General features: G+C 45.3%; 1 protein-coding gene across 3 annotated transcripts in view; it reads left to right on the forward strand.

Moving 5' to 3' along the window:
• The window catches only part of SEMA6D (semaphorin 6D), a 33,003-nt gene extending 23,599 nt beyond the window's left edge, over positions 1–9,404 (forward strand). For 2 of the 3 annotated variants that reach the window (XM_056865803.1, XM_056865804.1), the window contains exon 16: positions 7,566–9,404. In XM_056865803.1, the coding sequence (XP_056721781.1) occupies positions 7,566–8,875 (1,310 nt within the window). In that variant the 3' untranslated portion in view covers positions 8,876–9,404. Of the gene's footprint in view, positions 1–4,089; positions 4,258–7,565 lie in introns of all 3 variants that reach the window. The other variant, XM_056865806.1, reaches the window with a different exon arrangement.
• Positions 9,405–18,490: the final 9,086 nt, after the last annotated feature.

Raw genomic sequence — 18,490 nt, forward strand, 5'->3', positions numbered from 1 at the left:
TTCACTGCACGGATGTCCACTAAGCTTTCGGTCTTCCTTTTCCTCCTCATCTCTCCCGCCATGTGTCCATGAATGTTGCCTGTCTGTCCATTATATTTCATTAGATGGTTGCTTGATCCCCTCCGCCTCCTTCCTGCCTTCTCCTGTGTCTTCCAGTTCTTTATAACACAAATACACATTTTATTCCCTCCCCCTCACCACCCAAAAAATGTGTATTTAGTAAGTTTTGGGTGGGGAAATGTATTGATTTTCCTCAAGGTACAGAGATCTGTTTGTGCTACTCAATGGCATTTAGCATCATATCTAAAAGCACTTGGCTTCCAAAAGCCGTAGCGGAGCCACTTCTCCAAAATCATAGGCCCAACAGGGGTAGGATATTGCCTTTTATAACTGTTGGAAAGAATATAAATATAGGGGCATTTCTCCCCTGCTTGGGATCACAGAACTCCTCTTCTTGATTCAAGTACAGATGAAATACAGCCATTCTCAGTATTACCAATGAACTCACCATAGACCTTTTTCACAGAAGTGATGGTTTTTCAATTACCCCATGTGAACTTTTCCCTCATGTTCATGATTCCACGTCTGATCTCTTGGCCCGTGTTCGAAAGGAGAAATTATGCCGCAGCTTTCTAAGAAGTGCCTGGTTTGGGTACTGCGATGCATCGCTGACCTCTATTCCAGTACCTGGTGACCTCGAACTGGGGAGGGGGGACAACATTATTGCAATCTGAGAGTCCTTGAGATTCTACCAGATTGGTTGTATTGACAACAGGGCCTGAAGTCTTTGTAAGAGGGCATGTTGTTGAATGTCTTTCTTCCTACCGAAACTCTGAGTCCACGTAACAGCAGCCCTGCTAGATCAGACCAAGGTCATTCTAGCCCTAGAGAGAGCCAGTGTGGTGTAGTGGTTAAGAGCAGTGGTTTGGAGCGGTGGACTCTGATCTGGAGAACCGGGTTCGATTCCCCACTCCTCCACATGAGCGGCAGAGGCTAATATGGCTAACTGGATTTGTTTCCTCACGCCTACACATGAAGCCAGCTGGGTGACCTTGGGCTAGTCACAGCTCTCTCAGCCCCACCTACTTCACAGGGTGTCCGTTGCGGGGAGGGGAAGGGAAGGTGGTTGCAAGCCAGTTTGATTTTCCCTTAAGTGGTAAAGAAAGTCGGCATATAAAAACCAACTCTTCTTCTTCAAGAGGAGGCAATCTAATCCTCCCAAGTAGGCCACGAAGGGGATGGAAGTCCCTTGTTTTGTTTCCTTCGTTGTGTCAACTTGTGTGTTGCCTTTCAACTCCCTTAACAAGGATTCTCAGGTAGCACATCATCAAAGCCATTTTAATATATATTTTTAAAAGCTCCATACCAAACAATCAGAGACAGATTAAAAGAGGGCGGAGCACCCCCTAAAAGGTAAACTCGACAGTCTTCATGAAAAAGAAAGGCTTGGGCGGAGCAGCTGAAGAAGCCATTTCCTGCCCCGCTCACCTCAGACAAGACAGGCCTCCAGGGGAATCCCCACCACCATCTATCTTAAGCAAGTTGATAAAAGAGAGGGTATTTTGGGGTCCAAATCTTTTCACCTCCAGGTGACACCTAGCCCATATGCTGGAGCACGGAGATCTTCTGCTTCAGTGCCGTGGCCGTTCCCTTCAGCTACACCTTTTCACATCTTCCTTAAATCTGGTAGTTGTGCTTCAGTTAGCCCAGGGGTCGGCAAACTCATTAGTCAAATATCAACCAAATATCAACAGTACAACAAGAGCCAAATATCAACAGTACAACGATTGAGATTTCTTTTGAGAGCCAAATTTCTTAAACTATATAGGTAGGTACACTGTTTGTTAACTTAATAAACTTTAATTAAAGTTTTAAGTCTTAATTAAACTATAGGTACACTGAATAAAACTTGATATCATACTTAATAGTGATCTTATTTATTGATAAAAATTAAATTGTAAGTCCCTGCCATTTCCCCCTCCCCGTCCGGAGTCCTCGTCTGGAGGCCTGGTCTACCACCATAAAAGCCTATTGGTAGACCTGGCCTCCGGCTGAGTCCCATTGGGAGGCCAGGTCTACCCATTGGCTTTCTTGGCAGTAGACCTGGCCTCCGGAGGCCCATAGAAGCCAGTGGGTAGACCTGGCCTCTGAAGGGGGACTTTCCCCTCCTCGGAGTCCAGGTCTACTGCCAAGAAAGCCAGTGGGTAGACATGGCCTCCCAATGGGACTCAGCTGGAGGCCAGGTCTACCAAAGGAAGCCCACCCCGCCCAACAGCTGATAGGCGGGCGGGGGGGGCAGGAACCCCTGAGCCGCCCACCCAGTAATCACGAGGGGAGGCTTTAGCCTCCCAACCATTGAGGGAAAGGGAAAGGGGGACCCGGCCATTCTCCACGGCGGGGGGGAGGGAGAGACAGCGCGGCTGCTCTCTCACGCTCACTCACTCTCTCAGGCACGCCAGCTCTGCAGCCCGGCTGCCGGCATGAGCGGGCGTGAGAGCAGGGGCTCCGAACCAAGTTTGGAGAGCCGCACTCAACAGGCCAAAGAGCCGCATGCGGCTCGGGAGCCGCAGTTTGCAGACCCCTGAATTAGACAGATGTTGGTTGTCACCCAACTGGCCAACCCTTTGGGATGAGGAATGGTAAGGTATAGTCAGATTCTCGGAAGCTAAGCGAGGTCGGTACTTGGATGGGAGACTACCAAGGAAGACTCTGCAGAGGAAGGCAACGGCAAACCACCTCTGCATCTCCCTTGCCTTGAAAGGCCCTTGCTGGAGTCAGCATAAATCGGTTGTGACTTGGCAGCATTTGTGTACATGCATAGGCAACCTTTTGGTGAGCCCAGCGCTAATTCTGCCTGAAGAAGAGTTCTGTGTGGCTCGGCGGTTTGCGCACTCTCACCAACACATGCTGGTCCTGTCAACGCCATTGTTAATAGGATGGACCTGCCCAGGCGGGCAGTCTGCTAAGCAGAAGCTCTGAGCCCTTGTTTGGGATAGGAACTGTGACTCTCCTCCCCCTGCTGTTCTGCAGGGTTGTCGCGTCAAATCCCTCGTCAATGATTGTACTGGTGCTCTTTTGAACTCGAAAGGCAAAATCCCATATTGGCCTTCAATAAGAGCTCCTGCCTGAAATTTGCCTTCTGATCTTTCATTAATTCTGTTCGCCCGTGACAGTTTTCAGAGGCTTTGCATACTTCCGGGAGCTCAGCGACGTGTTTCTTTGATTTGGTGTCTGATGCTATTTGCACTTCCGTAACTGAACAAGAACAATGTTTGATTTACAAACATTTGGTAGGATTTGTTTGCCAAGGATCTAATGGGGAAGGGGAAAGAGAGAAAATGGCAGTAAAACGTTTGCCCTGTTCACCCATAGGTGAACATATTGAGAGTGGTGGCGAAAATCAGGCTTGTTTTTAAATTTGGGGCTTTTGCTCTTTCCGTTAAAAGAGATCTATGAGTGACTTTCTAGGGTCTATTGCTACCATAGTAGGTAGAAACCATCAGGACCGTTTTCACCCCACAGAATATTTTGGGTTTCGGTGGAACACAGGCAGGATGGTGCTGCTGCACTCGTCTTGTTTGTGGGCTTCCTAGAGGCACCTGGTTGGCCACCATGTGAACAGACTTCTGGACTTCTTGGTCTGATCCAGCAGGGCCTTTCTTATGTTCTTATGTTCTTAATTGCCAAGGCTCAACCTGGTTGAGTGACCTTGGTGCCAAGAACCTATAGTAACCCGGTGGCACTGAGTGGTGAGCTGCAGTACTGCAGTCCAAGCGCTGCTCACGACCGGAGTTCGATCCCGACGGAAATTGGTTTCAGGTAGCCGGCTCAAGGTTGACTCAGCCTTCCATCCTTCCAAGGTCGGTACAATTGAGGAGCCAGCTTGCTGGTGGTAAAGGGAAGATAACTGGGGAAGGCAGTGGCAAACCACCCCGTAAACAAAAGTCAGCCTAGTAAACGCCGGTGCTTGCACAGGGGACCTTTACCCAAAATACAATGTAGCCACCAATCAGTGAAAGTTTAACCCAAAAAAATAAAAACAACAAAGGACTGTAATACACATTAATACCAATCTGTTTGCCACCACAGACATGGCGTTCTCCTCAGCCTCTATTACCACAGTGGGAAGTATCCCAGTTATCTCACCTAAAGTGATTGGTTCCTGGAAACCTAAAGTGACTGGCTCTCGGAAATTTGTAGCTCAAGATGACCCAAACACTTCTGATTACTCTGATCCATTATCAGGTGTCCCGAAGGGTAAGGCCGAATCAGGGAATATATTACGGTCGAAAGGAAACCTGATCACTTCAGCGGTCTCAAAGATTCTGCTCAAATGCTTGCTATTTGCTAAATGCGTATCGCAGTGTTGTCTGGGTAAAGAATGAAAAGGTGCAACCGTAAGAGTTTTTCGTTGTTTAAGCCAAAGGCAGGGGCGCAGAAGGGCCAAGGTGAGTCTACTGGATCTCAGATCACACCTCGGTGAACGAGTATCTGTCCAGTCCCTTCCTTTTAAAATTTTAAATCCCCACCTTTTCTGCGCATGCGCAACAAACGCATCCGACTTCACTCGGTTGTTGGGTTGGCAAATGTAGCTGCTATGTCCAGAGTCAAGCAAGCTCCGTATTTTGTTCTGGCTGATAGGGGCTCTGCGGGCTGGAGACCTTAAACCTTCTACATGTAAAGAATGTACTCTGCCATTGAGTCACAGGGTCTTAATTTAACAAGTTGGATCTGTCCCCTGGCTAGCCCGTTACGAGTCAGATTAATACAAGGACTATCAGCATGTATCAGTTGCATGGATTTGCAGGGAACCGGGCATGAGTTGCCACATTTAGCTACAGCAGCAGAACAAATTAGGCATGTTTAAAGCATTTGTTTAAAACATTTCTACCATGCCCTTCCATCCTGTACTGCATACAAAGGGCAACTTGTGCCAAGCATGAAATGGTATAAAATAGTAAAAACAATATGAAGTTATAAAACCAGCGACAGAACATGTACAAGTTAGCGGATTAAAATTAATTAGACCTTTGTTAGGATTTAAGGCGCTTTTGGTTCCCAAGTCTCTGCCCCTAATAACAGTTTCAGGTAGACAGATCAGCTGTCTATCTGGCAGGGGAGACCAGGGTAGCCTTAGCTGATACAGAGACTGGCAGCCTGCTCTGTGAACCCCTAAAAAACAACAAACTGAAGGGTTTTTTTGCAACAGCTTCTGCGTGGTTTTGTTTGCTGTTCGAAGGATTTCCAGATCAGGGCCTCTTGCAAGACTATTGGCTCGGCCTTCTGAGAACACGCTCGGAGCGGTGGTTACAGTGTCAGTCTGAGACTCGGGAAAGCTAGGATGGAGTCCACTTCAGCTATGGAGATCCCTGGCTGTGTCCTCCCAAGCAGAGTCACACCCTTCTGAGCCCACTGATTCCAGTGGCCCTAGAAGAGCATAACTCAGGTGGCGCCCGTTGCTCTCGTGGCCTAACCCACCTCAGGCAAGATACTCCCGCGGTATCCTTACAACCGGTCAATGGGATGGGCCAAACCGAAAGAGGAACTGGATCAAGGTCACCTAGGGAATTTCACAGTTGAGCAGGCAGTTGGATCGAGGACTTTGCTCTCCTTCACCCCACGCTGACCGTGTCATCGAGTTTGCACCTCGTTCGGTCGGACAGCACATGCTTGCACGGCCTGGACCCCGTCATTTTTTTTAAGAGTTGGAAGTCACCAAACCCTTTTGCATTTTCTTACCTACTGAAACGTATCAGGTTTCCTTTCGGCCATTATGGCCGTGCATTTGTCATTTGCTTCTGGTGTCGTTATCCGCTCGATTGTCCTTTAAACCCTTGTCAGGATCTGCTCTGGTGTTCCTGATCATGCTCTGTGACATTCCTCATTGTAATTCCTGTTAGTGCTTTTTCTCCTTCCCCCCACCCCTCTTCTGCACGGTGCCATAAAAAATCAATAACCCTGAATGTATAACTCTGTTCAAAGGCCTCACCATCTAACACACATGACAAAAGAAAGAATATAACACTCTTTTTCAGCTTCACTTCCCCCTCTGTGCAAAATAACACAATTAGATGCATTTTGCCAAACTAACATTATCTTAACAGCACGATGTCTGTGGTTGCTTTAAAAAAAAAAAAAAAAACCTGAACGCTGTCTTGGGAAAAAAATGTGGAAGCTCTGATATTAACACGTGAATTGCAAAATTAACTTGCATTGGCTCCTCTTCTAAATCTGAATTAAATGTATTTTGTATTATAAAAACACTAATACCTCATCAAGCCATATGGTTTTTAAATGACATTCCATTGTAAATGATCATTACTGGATAAAGTATTGGGAAAGAAAGAAATAAGTAGATAATCTTAGTTTTGGGGGGTTAAATGAAGAGCATACCATTCCTAAAATAGTGAAGTTAGAAAGCAATTGGGGGGGAGTGGATGAAACGGTTGTAACAGTGTGAGCATTATACACTCACATACCATTATATGGGTTTAAACAATATTTGCATAATCCTATCTCATGCTTGATTCTGACTTATGAGTCAGGTAGGAAATGGAAAACTCTTCCATGAGTTATTAATTGCAGTGTAGCGCAGTACCACCTTCTAACCTCAATTTTCTAGCAGAAATTGTTAATATTAATAACACACAAGTTTTTTTTGTTTGCAAGCCTTAAAAGAATTTGAGGGGGCGAGCAGAGTGGGGAAATAGAGTAACAGAATATGGTGTTGCTGGACATACAACCTAGTCCTGAAGACCTGGTCCCACTTCCTCCTGTTACCAAGGGGCTATGTCCACAAAAGGCTCACTGTACCGGTAGTGGCTTTTCTGTTTCAACAGCCATCACAAACAATTGTAGCTAGAGAGCTACTATTCTAGCCATCTTGTTCTGCACACTCGCAAGAAAAGAGCTGGAATCGCCATCCACTAACCCTTTGTAGCGTTGACTCGCATTTCAAGAAGAAATAGATCTCCACAGGGACAGTTTTCTTGCCTTGTTCTTTCCAATGATCGTCTCTCCCGCCTGCAATTGAAAGGGGGGGAAGAGTCAGAAAAAGCAAGGACCAGAGAGGTCAAGACAAGAAAAATAGTATATGATGTTGTAACTTGATTGGTTTTTCAAGCAAGAGGAGACATAGCACCGTTACCAGGATGAGTGGATGGCAGGAACAGTTTTTTCTCCTGCCAGAAGTACTGGGGAAAGCAAGACTTGGAATGTGGCTTTTGACCCACCGTAACTATAATGGCTGTCAAATCAAAAATACTAGAGGCATTGTGGGGTGAGAGGGGTGAATTCGGTACATGCGATTCCTTGATAAGAGGATAACACGAACCATGCAAAAGTATTCCTACATCCATTGTGGATTACTCAATCATCGCTGTCAGCTTTAGCAAGTTAGCGCAACTCAAGGAGGCCAAAGAGCATGCATAGTTCTTTTAAATGCCACAGTGCTTGCTTTCTGTTAGGTATGCTTAGGGCAGTTCAAAGTCAGGCAGAGCTTTATTTTATGAATGTGTAATGTAAGATATGCTCTAATCTATTAATAACGTGTGTGTTTGTTGTAGGTGTAAGATGGGAAGTGCAGTCGGGAGATTCCAACCAAATGGTGCACATGAATGTCCTAATTACCTGTGTCTTTGCTGCGTTTCTGCTGGGAGCCTTTATTGCGGGAGTGGCTGTCTACTGTTACCGGGATATATTTATGAGGAAATCCAGAAAGATACACAAAGATGCAGAATCGGCTCAGTCGTGTACAGACTCCAGCGGCAGCTTCGCCAAACTGAACGGGCTCTTTGACAGCCCGGTCAAGGAGTATCAACAGAACATTGATTCACCCAAGCTATATTCAAATCTGCTGACGAGCAGAAAAGAGCTGCCGCCAACAGGCGACACGAAGTCGATGATGATGGTGGACCACAGAGGCCAACCCCCAGAACTGGCGGCTCTTCCAACCCCCGAATCGACGCCAGTGCTGCAGCAAAAGACTTTGCAGTCCATGAAAAGTCAGTTGAACAAAGCACAAAACAACCTCAGTGCTTCTAGGAAAGAAGCCCCTCTGAAGAGTCCTCAGTTTTTTCCATCCAGCCCTCCGCCCCACTCTCCTTTAAGTCACGGACACATCCCCAGTGCCATCGTCCTCCCGAACGCTACCCACGATTACAATATGTCCTTCTCAAATTCTAACGCACACAAAGCAGACAAAAAGATGCAGAACTTGGACCACCCACATACAAAGCCGTCCAGCAAAAGAGACCACAGAAGGTCCATCGATTCCAGGAATACCTTAAACGATTTCCTGAAACATTTGAACGAAACGCCGAACAACCCCAAAGCCATCATGGGAGACCTCCAAGTGGCTCACCAGACTTTAAAGCTGGACCCCATGGGGGAAATGTCAGAGATCCCCCCGAAAGTCCCTAACAGAGAAGCGTCTTTGTATTCTCCTCCATCCACCCTTCCTCGAAACAGCCCAACAAAACGGGTGGACGTCCCCACCACCACACCCGCAGCACCAATGACCTCTTTAGAAAGGCAGAGAGGCTATCACAAAAATTCATCACAGAGGCATTCTATATCAGCCCTCCCTAAAAACTTAAACTCGCCCAACGGCGTGCTGCTATCCAGGCAGCCTAGTATTAACCGCGGGGGATACATGCCTTCTGCTACAGGAACAAAGACGGACTACATGCAAGGGACGCCGGTGAGCGTACACCTACAGCCTTCCTTGTCCAGGCAGAGCAGTTACACAAGCAATGGAACGCTTCCTCGGACAGGAGTAAAGAGGATGCCCTCCCTAAAACCCGATGTGCCACCCAAGCCCTCATTCGTTCCTCAGACACCTTCAGTCAGACCACTGAACAAGTACAGCTACTAAGACTTGCATATTCTCTCAAAAGACCCTGGGACGATGTTGAGGGACAGATGTTAAGGCAGAGACTTGCTTGCCCTCAAAAACGAGAGCAAGCAGCCAAAGAAGCTGTCTTTAACTTCGGTGCCATCTTGTTTTGCCACACGTCTGGCTTCAAGCAAGACTCGAGTTGCTCGACAGATTTTAAAAACAAAACAAAGGAAGGTGCTGGTCATTACGTTTCTTTTGTTTGGAGCGGAGGAGACATGTAGCACAATGGGGGAGGGACTCGTTGACCTTTTGAAAGAGCTGTTCAAAGTACTTGGGGAAGAAAGACATAAAAGAGAGATTGGTGAGCAAATACTTGAAAAAATATATTAAAAAATGGGGTTCATTCGAGACTGCCATAATGCGTAGTCTTCCCATGAAATGTGAACATTTTAATATGTATGCATTCGCCTTGCCTCTTGCACAAATGTCAGAAAATGATAACGTCTCAATAAGTATGTTGGTTAATAAGCAATTTGCTGATCTTCGGTCTCTAGTCCAAGTGTAGCTTTTTTTTTCCTCCATGGGATGGTATTTGTTTATGACACAGATAAAACTGTGTGCGTGTGTGTGTGTGTGTGTGGTGAGTGTGCGCGTGCGTGAGTCACAAACACGAGGCATTCTGTCTTGCTGCATCTTGTAAACTTTCAGAATTTGTTTACACGGAGCATCATTGTACAACAGATGGCTCCTTTGGGGTGCATGGGGTTCGTTGTGGATCTACTGTAGGAAGCTCTGTCGAGATTTCTGGACGATGCAAAACTCAGAACTGTTGAAAACAGCACAAACATCATTGCTCTAAACAATGCTGCTAAGAAAGTTGAGATTTTCAAATTTCAAGTGTAGCGTTTGTGAGGGATCGACCACAGTGTACAACCAGTCCCTTCACCCAGTTTACTGCCTGGTGTTGAACGTGAACGGCAGCTACGTCTCACGATTCTTCAACCAAAATGGGGGCTCTGAATCCTAGTCACAGACCACATTAGGTTAAGACTAGAGCTGTTGGGAAAAAAATCGGCATTTCCCGAATCAAAATTTTGCTGAATCTGAATTTTACCGAAGTCCGAACTCCCCCAATTCGGATCCGCACACATCTGCATACCCCAAATGAGATACAAGACAGACATGGCACCAAGAAGAGCAATGAGAAAGGTAGCATGGCATTCCCAAGCAAGAGAGAGAGACATACACACCCAAACATTGTTCCAGAATATGGAGATTGTGTCATTGCCCCGCTGCATTGTTTGAGCTACCCAGTCAGGAACACATCGACCCATGTTTCTTTAGCTAAGGTAAAGAGAACGGCAGATCCAGACTCTTCTCTCTTAGCATCATCACATGCAGAAAAACCAGGACTGAAGTTGGGAGTAAGAAGGGAATTATGTCTCCTCGTGTCCCCATCGACAGCTCATACTCTCAAGAAGGGTACTTTGTACTCTGAAAACTTAGGAGGTGAAACTTGCAAAAGCTATGTGTCTGTGAGGAAAAGAGGATAAATGGACGTTTGTGCCACCCCATAGTAAAGCCCCTTTTCCAGCAGAAGGCAAGGTGAGCCCGGTTGACTTTGGCAGGGTGCGTCCATTAAAAAAAAAAAAAATTGAGAGCAGCACAGTCACTCCATTTGTGGGTTATCCCAAGTCATGCCGGTAATGACAATATTCTGTAAATACTACATGTGAGTTTACCTGGATCTGTGCATTTTGTGCCTTATTCACGCAAATGACAAAAAAAAAGGAAAGGTAAGACTTAAAACTCTGTCAAGTGTTTTAAAGTGCATCCTGTGTTTCCCCAAGTGCAAGCTATTAAGTTCTCTCAGTAATATCCGAAAAGCAACAAGGGGGTCGGGGGAGTGTGGGAAAATTATCCCCGCAAGAACGATTAATTAAACGACGAAGAAGCAGCCTACAAGCCAAGGAGACAGCGACATTAAATCAGCCTCACCATGTCAAACATTCCACCCTAAATCGCTTAAGGATCAAACAGTTATAATGTGAAATCATTTGAGAATTTGTAGGGTAATGGAACACCTGCTGAAATTACATAAGCTATTTAGTTGGTTTCTGCAGTAGACATTTGCAGCTGATCTTCATCGCAGATGGTGATTTTTAGCTTGCAAATGATAACTCGCCAGTTGCTTGTTGAACGTTGCCATGATCATAGCTGGTACAGTGGAATATTCGTGAACCTTTTGCCCAAGAAACTTCAACCCGAGACGCTGATTTCTTGTAGGTATCGAGTTTTTCAAAAAGGCATTTGCCTCTCTGAAACAGAAGGGACCCTTTTTCTTACTATACCGAATTTTTCTCCTTTTCCATTCCATACGTTGATTGTTAAGGACCTTTTCACTTCCCAAAAAAGTCCAGACAGAAAATTCCTAGGGTTGTTCGTTCTTAAAACATTTCAGTCTCGCAACTAAAACTGTTTTAATCATTTTAAATTCTGAACAAACAAAAGAATCAAATGACAAAACTGAATTGATTTTACTTTGCAAATATTAATTAATAATACATACTTGTGTGAAAACGAAACATAAATGTTACTGTGTGACCCCAAATAACTTTCTGTAACATTGTGCTGCCTTGTTAGATGGTAATGTGAGTTTCTCTCAGTATTTATGTTGAAATCTCTAACATTCAACATAGTCTTTATTCTGTTAATTTATAATTTTGGTCTTTTTTTAATGTTTTATCCATTTGTGCAAAGGTAAATGCAGATTGTATCTTTTTTAATGGTACAGCATAAAAAAAAGTAACCCTGAAAGGAAGCTGCTCTATACAGACTATATAGAGTACTTTAACATGTATAGATATCTTGTAAACTTGTATTGTGGATGTGTAAATAATACGTCCTTTGGGTTTTTAACACCGCATGTAAAGTCAAAATAAACTATTCAACTGTAGCAGGCCACCTCTCTTGACTGCGCATAGAGAAATTGTAAACAGAAACCAACCAAAGAATTTCCTGTGCTAGACTTATGGAAATGAATGGGAAAAAATTGTATATTCATAACACTAAAGACCCCACTCCTGTACTCCTGTACAGTAAAGATAAGACCCCCCTCCCACCAGCTCCATTCAGAATGAAGCCTGAGAAAGCCAAGCTATTTGTTGTATGCTTTCTTGGAAAGAAGGCAGCATGGTATAGCCTAACCTTGTTAGATCTCAGAAGCTAAACAGGGAGAGGCCATGGCTCTGTGGTAGAGTGTCTGCTTGGCATGCAGAGGTCCCAGCTACAACCCCCGCACCTCCAGTTAAAGGGATTAGGCAAGTAGGTGATGTGAAAGACCCCTGACTGAGACCCTGGAGAGCCACTGCCGGTCTGAGTAGACAATACTGACTTTGATGGACCAAGCATCTGATTCAGTATAAGGCAGCTTCATGTGTTCAAGGTCAATACTTGGATGGGAGGCCACCAAGGAAGACTCTGCAGAAGAAGGCAATGGCAAACCACCTCTGCTTCTCACTCGCCTTAAAAGCCTCTTACTGGGGTCTCCATAAGTCAGTTGTGATTTGATGGCACTTATGTACGTAAGCAATGCTCGTCTTGCATTGAAGGTGAGCATCACAAGCTGGATAACATTTGTATTTCTGGGAAATTCAGGTTCAGTGGGCATCTCTGTTACAGTAAGGAGACTTGCCCTATTCATTGGATCATTGGATAGGTGAAGTAATATTTTTGGCCATCGTGTTACCATTTTCACCAGAGTTGGTCCTGGTGCTTTGTGGCCTGTATATTTAGTTTGATTTTTTTTCATATATATGATCATTCCTTTTCTTACAAAGGGAAGGGGAGAGAAATCCAATCTTTCTCTTTAACAGGTCTGTTCTGCGAAGCCATAGAGCCGTGCCCTCCTCACCGCCGCTAGGTACCATGAAGCTTTAAAATTGCGCGCACGTTTCATTTGCCACCCAGCCTGATAACAACACACCAACTCTTCAGAAATGAAGGATGTACAGATAACCGTCAAGAGTCCTGAAATGAATATAAAACATCAAAGGAACTAGTGGGAATTGGAAGGGGGTGGGAATATCAGTTCCTATATACCAGGAGACAGGGCTGTTTCAGGCAAACTGGGAACCTCTAGCCTGCCCAATGAGCACTGGCATCTATTAGGTACTGGATCCCTCAAGACAACTCAACTCCACTTGATTCCTACCATGGAATGGCAAAATCAGTTCTGGTGAAAAGCTGGCCTGAATCCACCCTTGGTCAGACAACAGCCTCAGGGGAGAGAAATGAGAAGAAGAAGAAGAGTTGGTTTTTATATGCCGGCTTTCTCTACCACTTAAGGGAGACTCAAACAAGCTTACAATCACCTCCCCTTCCCCTCCCCACAACAGACATCCTGTGAGGTAGGTGGGGCTGAGAGAGCTCTAACAGCTGTAACTTGCCCAAGGTCACCCAGCTGGCTTTGTGTGTAGGAGCGGGGAAACCAACCCGGTTCACCAGATTAGCCTCCGCAGCTCATGTGGAGGAGAGGGGCATCAAAACCCGGTTCTCCAGCTCAGTCTACCGGCTCCAAACCGCCGCTCTTAACCACTACACCACGCTGGATGGAGTTTGGGGAGGATAGAAGCCACAGCCATAGAATCTACCCTTTAAAACAGCCATTTCCTCCAGGGCAACGGTCCTCTGTAGTCTGGAGATGAACTGCAAGTCCAGGAGATTGCCAAACTCTACCTGAAGGTTGGAATCCCCCGGGGTGTTGCACTGGCGTGCTAAGCATGCCCAGCTGCTTTGGGTGGGCGGGTAGCCCGTTTCAGACGACAAAATTGCGACGGTGCAAAGTCGTCCCATACGTTAAGTTTTTTCCAGCGCTGTGTTTCAAATCGGGCCTCACCGGTTTGGGGTGTCAGGTCGGAAATAGAATAACCCCATGCCCTGAACTCCTTGGAGAAAAGCTGGAATAGGCTATGACAAAGAAAAATGAATTTAGCTCAGCTCTTGGGGTGTTAGGACAAAACATGCAGGATATTTAAAAATAAACTATGGGTTGGGGGGGGGAATTAAAACCATGAGAGTCAAAGCCTCATTATTGGAATACAGCACCCACCCTTGACCTCATAATTGTGAGGTTTTCTATTTTTAAGTTCATTTGGCTTTATTTAGTTAAAAAGCTCTTCCGCGCAGATAACATCTTCTGCCCTGTCTCTTCCCAGCCCAGCGCCGTGCCTAAAATTGACAGTCTGAACTCCCGCCATTCCTCTTATCGGGATGTTTGTAACTAGCCCATTAGTCGTAATTTCACTCCGCTTCGCTTAAATTGTCCTCAGATATTCATAAGAGCCGGAATATATTTTAATGCACAATTACACCGTCTTTTTTTCAAGCAGTATTTATGTGTTTTTGACCCTCTGACTGCTGCCAACTCGCTGCGGAGGGACCATTAAGGTCTTTCAATTCAGTGAGTACTAAGGGACCCATTAATATGCAAGCAAATGGCATGAAAGAGGACAGAAGTTATTCTTCTCTATGAGGTTATTGTGGACAGAAGTTATTCTTCTCTATGAGGTTATTGTGGCGATAAATCCAGGTACTGGGAAGTTGAAGAAAAAGCCCCCCCCCCCAGTTACTCTTCCCAATGGAATCAATGGTATGTTTTGCCCAGAGGACCACACGTTGGCATTTTGCCCAACTGCCTATTAAATTCCAACTATTTAAAAGAATACAAAGCTGCTGACCCCTTTTCACAGCGTGGTGTAGTGGTTAACAGCGGTGGTTTGGAGCAGCGGACTCTAATCTGGAGAACCGGGGTTGATTCCCCACTCCTCCACATGGGCGGCGGAGGCTAATCTGGTGAACTGGGTTGGTTTCCCCACTCCTCCACATGAAGCCAGCTGGGTGACCTTGGGCTAGTCACAGCTCTCTTGGAGCGCTCTCACCCCGACCTACTTCAGAGGGTGTCTGTTGTGGGGAGGGGAAGGGAAGGTGATTGTAAACTGGTTTGATTCTTCCTTAAGTGGTAGAGAAAATCAGCATATAAAAACCAACTCTTCTTCATCATCTTCATCTAACATTCACCGCCACCACCCCCTCTCTTCTGAATCACATTTACTATTAAAGCAATCCTAAGCAGAGGTGTGCAGTAGGAAAAAAATTATAGTTTTAATATAATTTTAATTAGAAATATTGTTGTATCATGAAGACTCATCAAGTTCCGTTTCCATTTTCATTAAGATCCACTCAGATGTTTGCCCTTTTGCCCATGTTGCAGGAATATAACTACCAAGTGTCACATCAGAGCATAACACCGTAAACATAAATACCCAAATATCCTCATTAATAGTCTTTTCCACTAAGATAACACTATTCAACAGAAGAACATAACTGAAATCACCCTTGTCAATACAGAAGAGATCTAAGAACGTAACATAAGGCCCTGCTGGATCAGACCAAGGCCCATAAAGTCCAGCAGTCTGTTCACACAGCGGCCAACCAGGGGCCTCTAGGAAGCCCCCAAACAAGACGACTGCAGCAGCACCATCCTGCCTGTGCTCCACAGCACCTAATATAATAGGCATGCTCCTCTGATACTAGAGAGGATAGGTATGCATCATGACTAGTATCCATTTTAACTGATAGCCATGGATACCCCTTTCCTCCATGAATATGTCCACCCCCCTCTTAAAGCCTTCCAAGTTGGCAGCCATCACCACATCCTGGGGCAGGGAGTTCCACAATTTAACTCTGTGTTGTGTGAAAAAATACTTCCTTTTATCTGTTTTGAATCTGCCACCCTCCAGCTTCAACAGATGACCCCGCGTTCTAGTATTATGGGAGAGGGAGAAAAACTTCTCCCTGTCCACTCTCTCCAAACCATGCATAATTTTATAGACCTCTATCATGTCTCCCCTTAGCCGCCTTCTTTCCAAGCTAAACAGCCCTGTCTTAACCGCTCCCCATAGGACAGTTGCTCTAGTTCCTTAATCATTTTGGTTGCTCGTTTCTGCACCTTCTCAAGCTCTGTAATATCCTTTTTTAGGTGTGGTGACCAGAACTGTACACAGTATCTGGTGCTGGGTCATTTATTAAACTGGAATAGCACAAGAAACCATCAACCCACCTACCAATACACTACTGTTGGGCTCATAAATCAGGGTGGAACTTAATCTTGCTCCATTCTGGCCTCAGGTTGTTAGGTCAGGACCTTCTCTCAATCATTATGGTTACCAGCCGTTGGCAATCCCTGGAAGAAATGGGTAGGCAGAGGCTCTACAACACTGGTTCCCAACCAGGGGTCCATGGACCCCCAGGGGTCCGCGAGAACTAAATTAAGGTCCGCGAAACAAAGTTATAAACCCATAATAAATTAATATTTTCAATTAAAAGTTCTCTATTATAAAAATATATATTCAAATATTATTCTAAGTTTAATGTTTAACTAACACTTATGATTAAAGTTTATTTTCAAATTCTCGGAATTTTTATTTTGAACCTTGGGGTCCCTGCACCGAACAAAAAAGTCCTAGTGGTCCCTGGTCAAAAAAAGGTTGGGAACCACTGCTCTACAAACTAGCATCACACGACAACCGTGACATCGCTTCTGGTTGCGTACCAGGCAGTGATGCCACAGCTTCAACAATACTCTAGGAATTCCAGCACTCTATGGTTTTTACCATAGAGACTTCGGAAATTACTAGAGGGTCACGATGGTTTCCCCCCCAAGTTTTGCTCCTGTTGCTCAATCAACCTAGACCATGGGGGCAGGAAGTTGCCCACCATAGTGAGCAACTTGGCCTCCCTAACTCACTTTTTCCTTTAAGAGGCAACTAGCTAATAAATCAAGTATCCTCATGCCCACAGGCACTGAGATTTCTACTTTACTTCCAGTCTACCAACCAAGAGAATCATAGAATGATAGAGTTGGAAGGGACCACCAGGGTCATCTAGTCCACCCCCTGCACAATGCAGGAAATCCCAAACTACCTCCCTCTCCACACACCCAGTGACCCATACTCCATACCCAGAAGATGGCCAAGATGCCCTCCCTCTCATGATCTGCCTAAGGTCATAGAATCAGCATTGCTGACAGATGGCCATCTAGCCTCTGCTTAAAAACCTCCAGGGAAGGAGTGCTCACCACCTCCCGAGGAAGCCTGTTGCACCGAGGAGCTGCTCTAACTGTTAGAAAATTCTTCCTAATGTTTAGATGGGATCTCTTTCGATTCAATTTCAACCCGTTGGTTCTGGTCCAACCTTGAGCAACAGAAAACAACTCGGCACCCCTCACCATCTTTGTTGCCCTCTTCTGTACATGTTCCAGCTTGTCTACATCTTTCTAGATTTTTTTCTCCAGGACTATACTTCCCAACATTGCTGATGCCAGTGTTTACCACAAGCACTGGTTCTTCCCTACCAGCCTATGGAGACGGGACATCTCGATAGCCGTGCTGTAGCCATGTGGGTCAACTCTATGACCCTCCGCTTTCAGACATGTACACACATAACTTCACTTAAGACTCTGTATTCTCACCACAAGAAACTGGTGTCTAAAAAGCAGACACATCTGCCACATTTAATGGGAATTAGGCCCAAGAGAAGAGGATAAGAAATTATGTCAATGTACGAACAAGGGAAATGTCTATTTATAACAAATGTCTACCAAGAGAGAGAGAGAGAGAGACACTAAATGCCTGTGTGTTTTTCCCCTTAAGCCATGATTGTAATAATGACTTTTAGATCATTAAAAGCATCCAAAATCATATTTCTATCATTTGCTCCCACATCAAATGTCTGGAACCGCTAAAAAGGGAGCAGTAAAAGAAGAAGGGGGGGGGGAAACCAACGAGCAACAAGGACTTCGGAAGCAATGCTTACAGTGGGATTTAGCAATGCAGTTTCCAGTAAAACGAGGTATGTTTACACATCCATTGAAGGAAGCCATTAAGATTCAGAATGACATGCATTTAAAAGAAAATTCCTACTTCCTCCGTGATTTGTTTTGCTATGGGCTTGTAATATCTTGCTTTCAAACTATTTCTCTAGGCTGGTTTTTTAACATTTTACATGGTTAATTTGGGAGGAGTTAAGGGATGTTTCAACAATATTCGGTGGATGCAATTTTATGTTTTTAACATGAATTTTGTTAGCTGTCTCAGAAACTATCTAGCCGAGAGCTGGGATACGGCTCCTCCTGCCAGGAAATCCAAATGGGCAGCCATGTCAATCTGTAGCAGCAAAATAGCATAAGAGTCCAGTGGCACCTTAAGGATAAAGAAAGCTTATTCCGGCCCATGCTTTTGTGAGTTGGAGCTCATTTCTTCAGATCCACGATCAGTAGGGTTGCCAACCTCCAGGTACTAGCTGGAGATCTCCTGCTATCACAACTGATCTCCAGCCTATAGAGGTCAGTTCACCTGGAGAAAATGGCTGCTTTGGCAATTGGACTCTATGGCATTGAAATCCCTCCCCAAACCCTGCCCTCTTCAGGCTCTGCCCCCAAAACCTCCCACCGGTGGCGAAGAGGGACCTTAGCATCTCCATCTAGTATTGACAACCTCCAGGTGGGGACTGGAGATCCCTGAGAATTACAGTTTATCTCCAGACAATAGAGATCAGTTCCCCTGGAGAGAAGGGCAGTTATGGAGGGTGGAC

The sequence above is a fragment of the Euleptes europaea genome, chromosome 20 (assembly GCF_029931775.1).
Source record: "Euleptes europaea isolate rEulEur1 chromosome 20, rEulEur1.hap1, whole genome shotgun sequence".
Lineage (NCBI taxonomy): Eukaryota > Metazoa > Chordata > Lepidosauria > Squamata > Sphaerodactylidae > Euleptes > Euleptes europaea.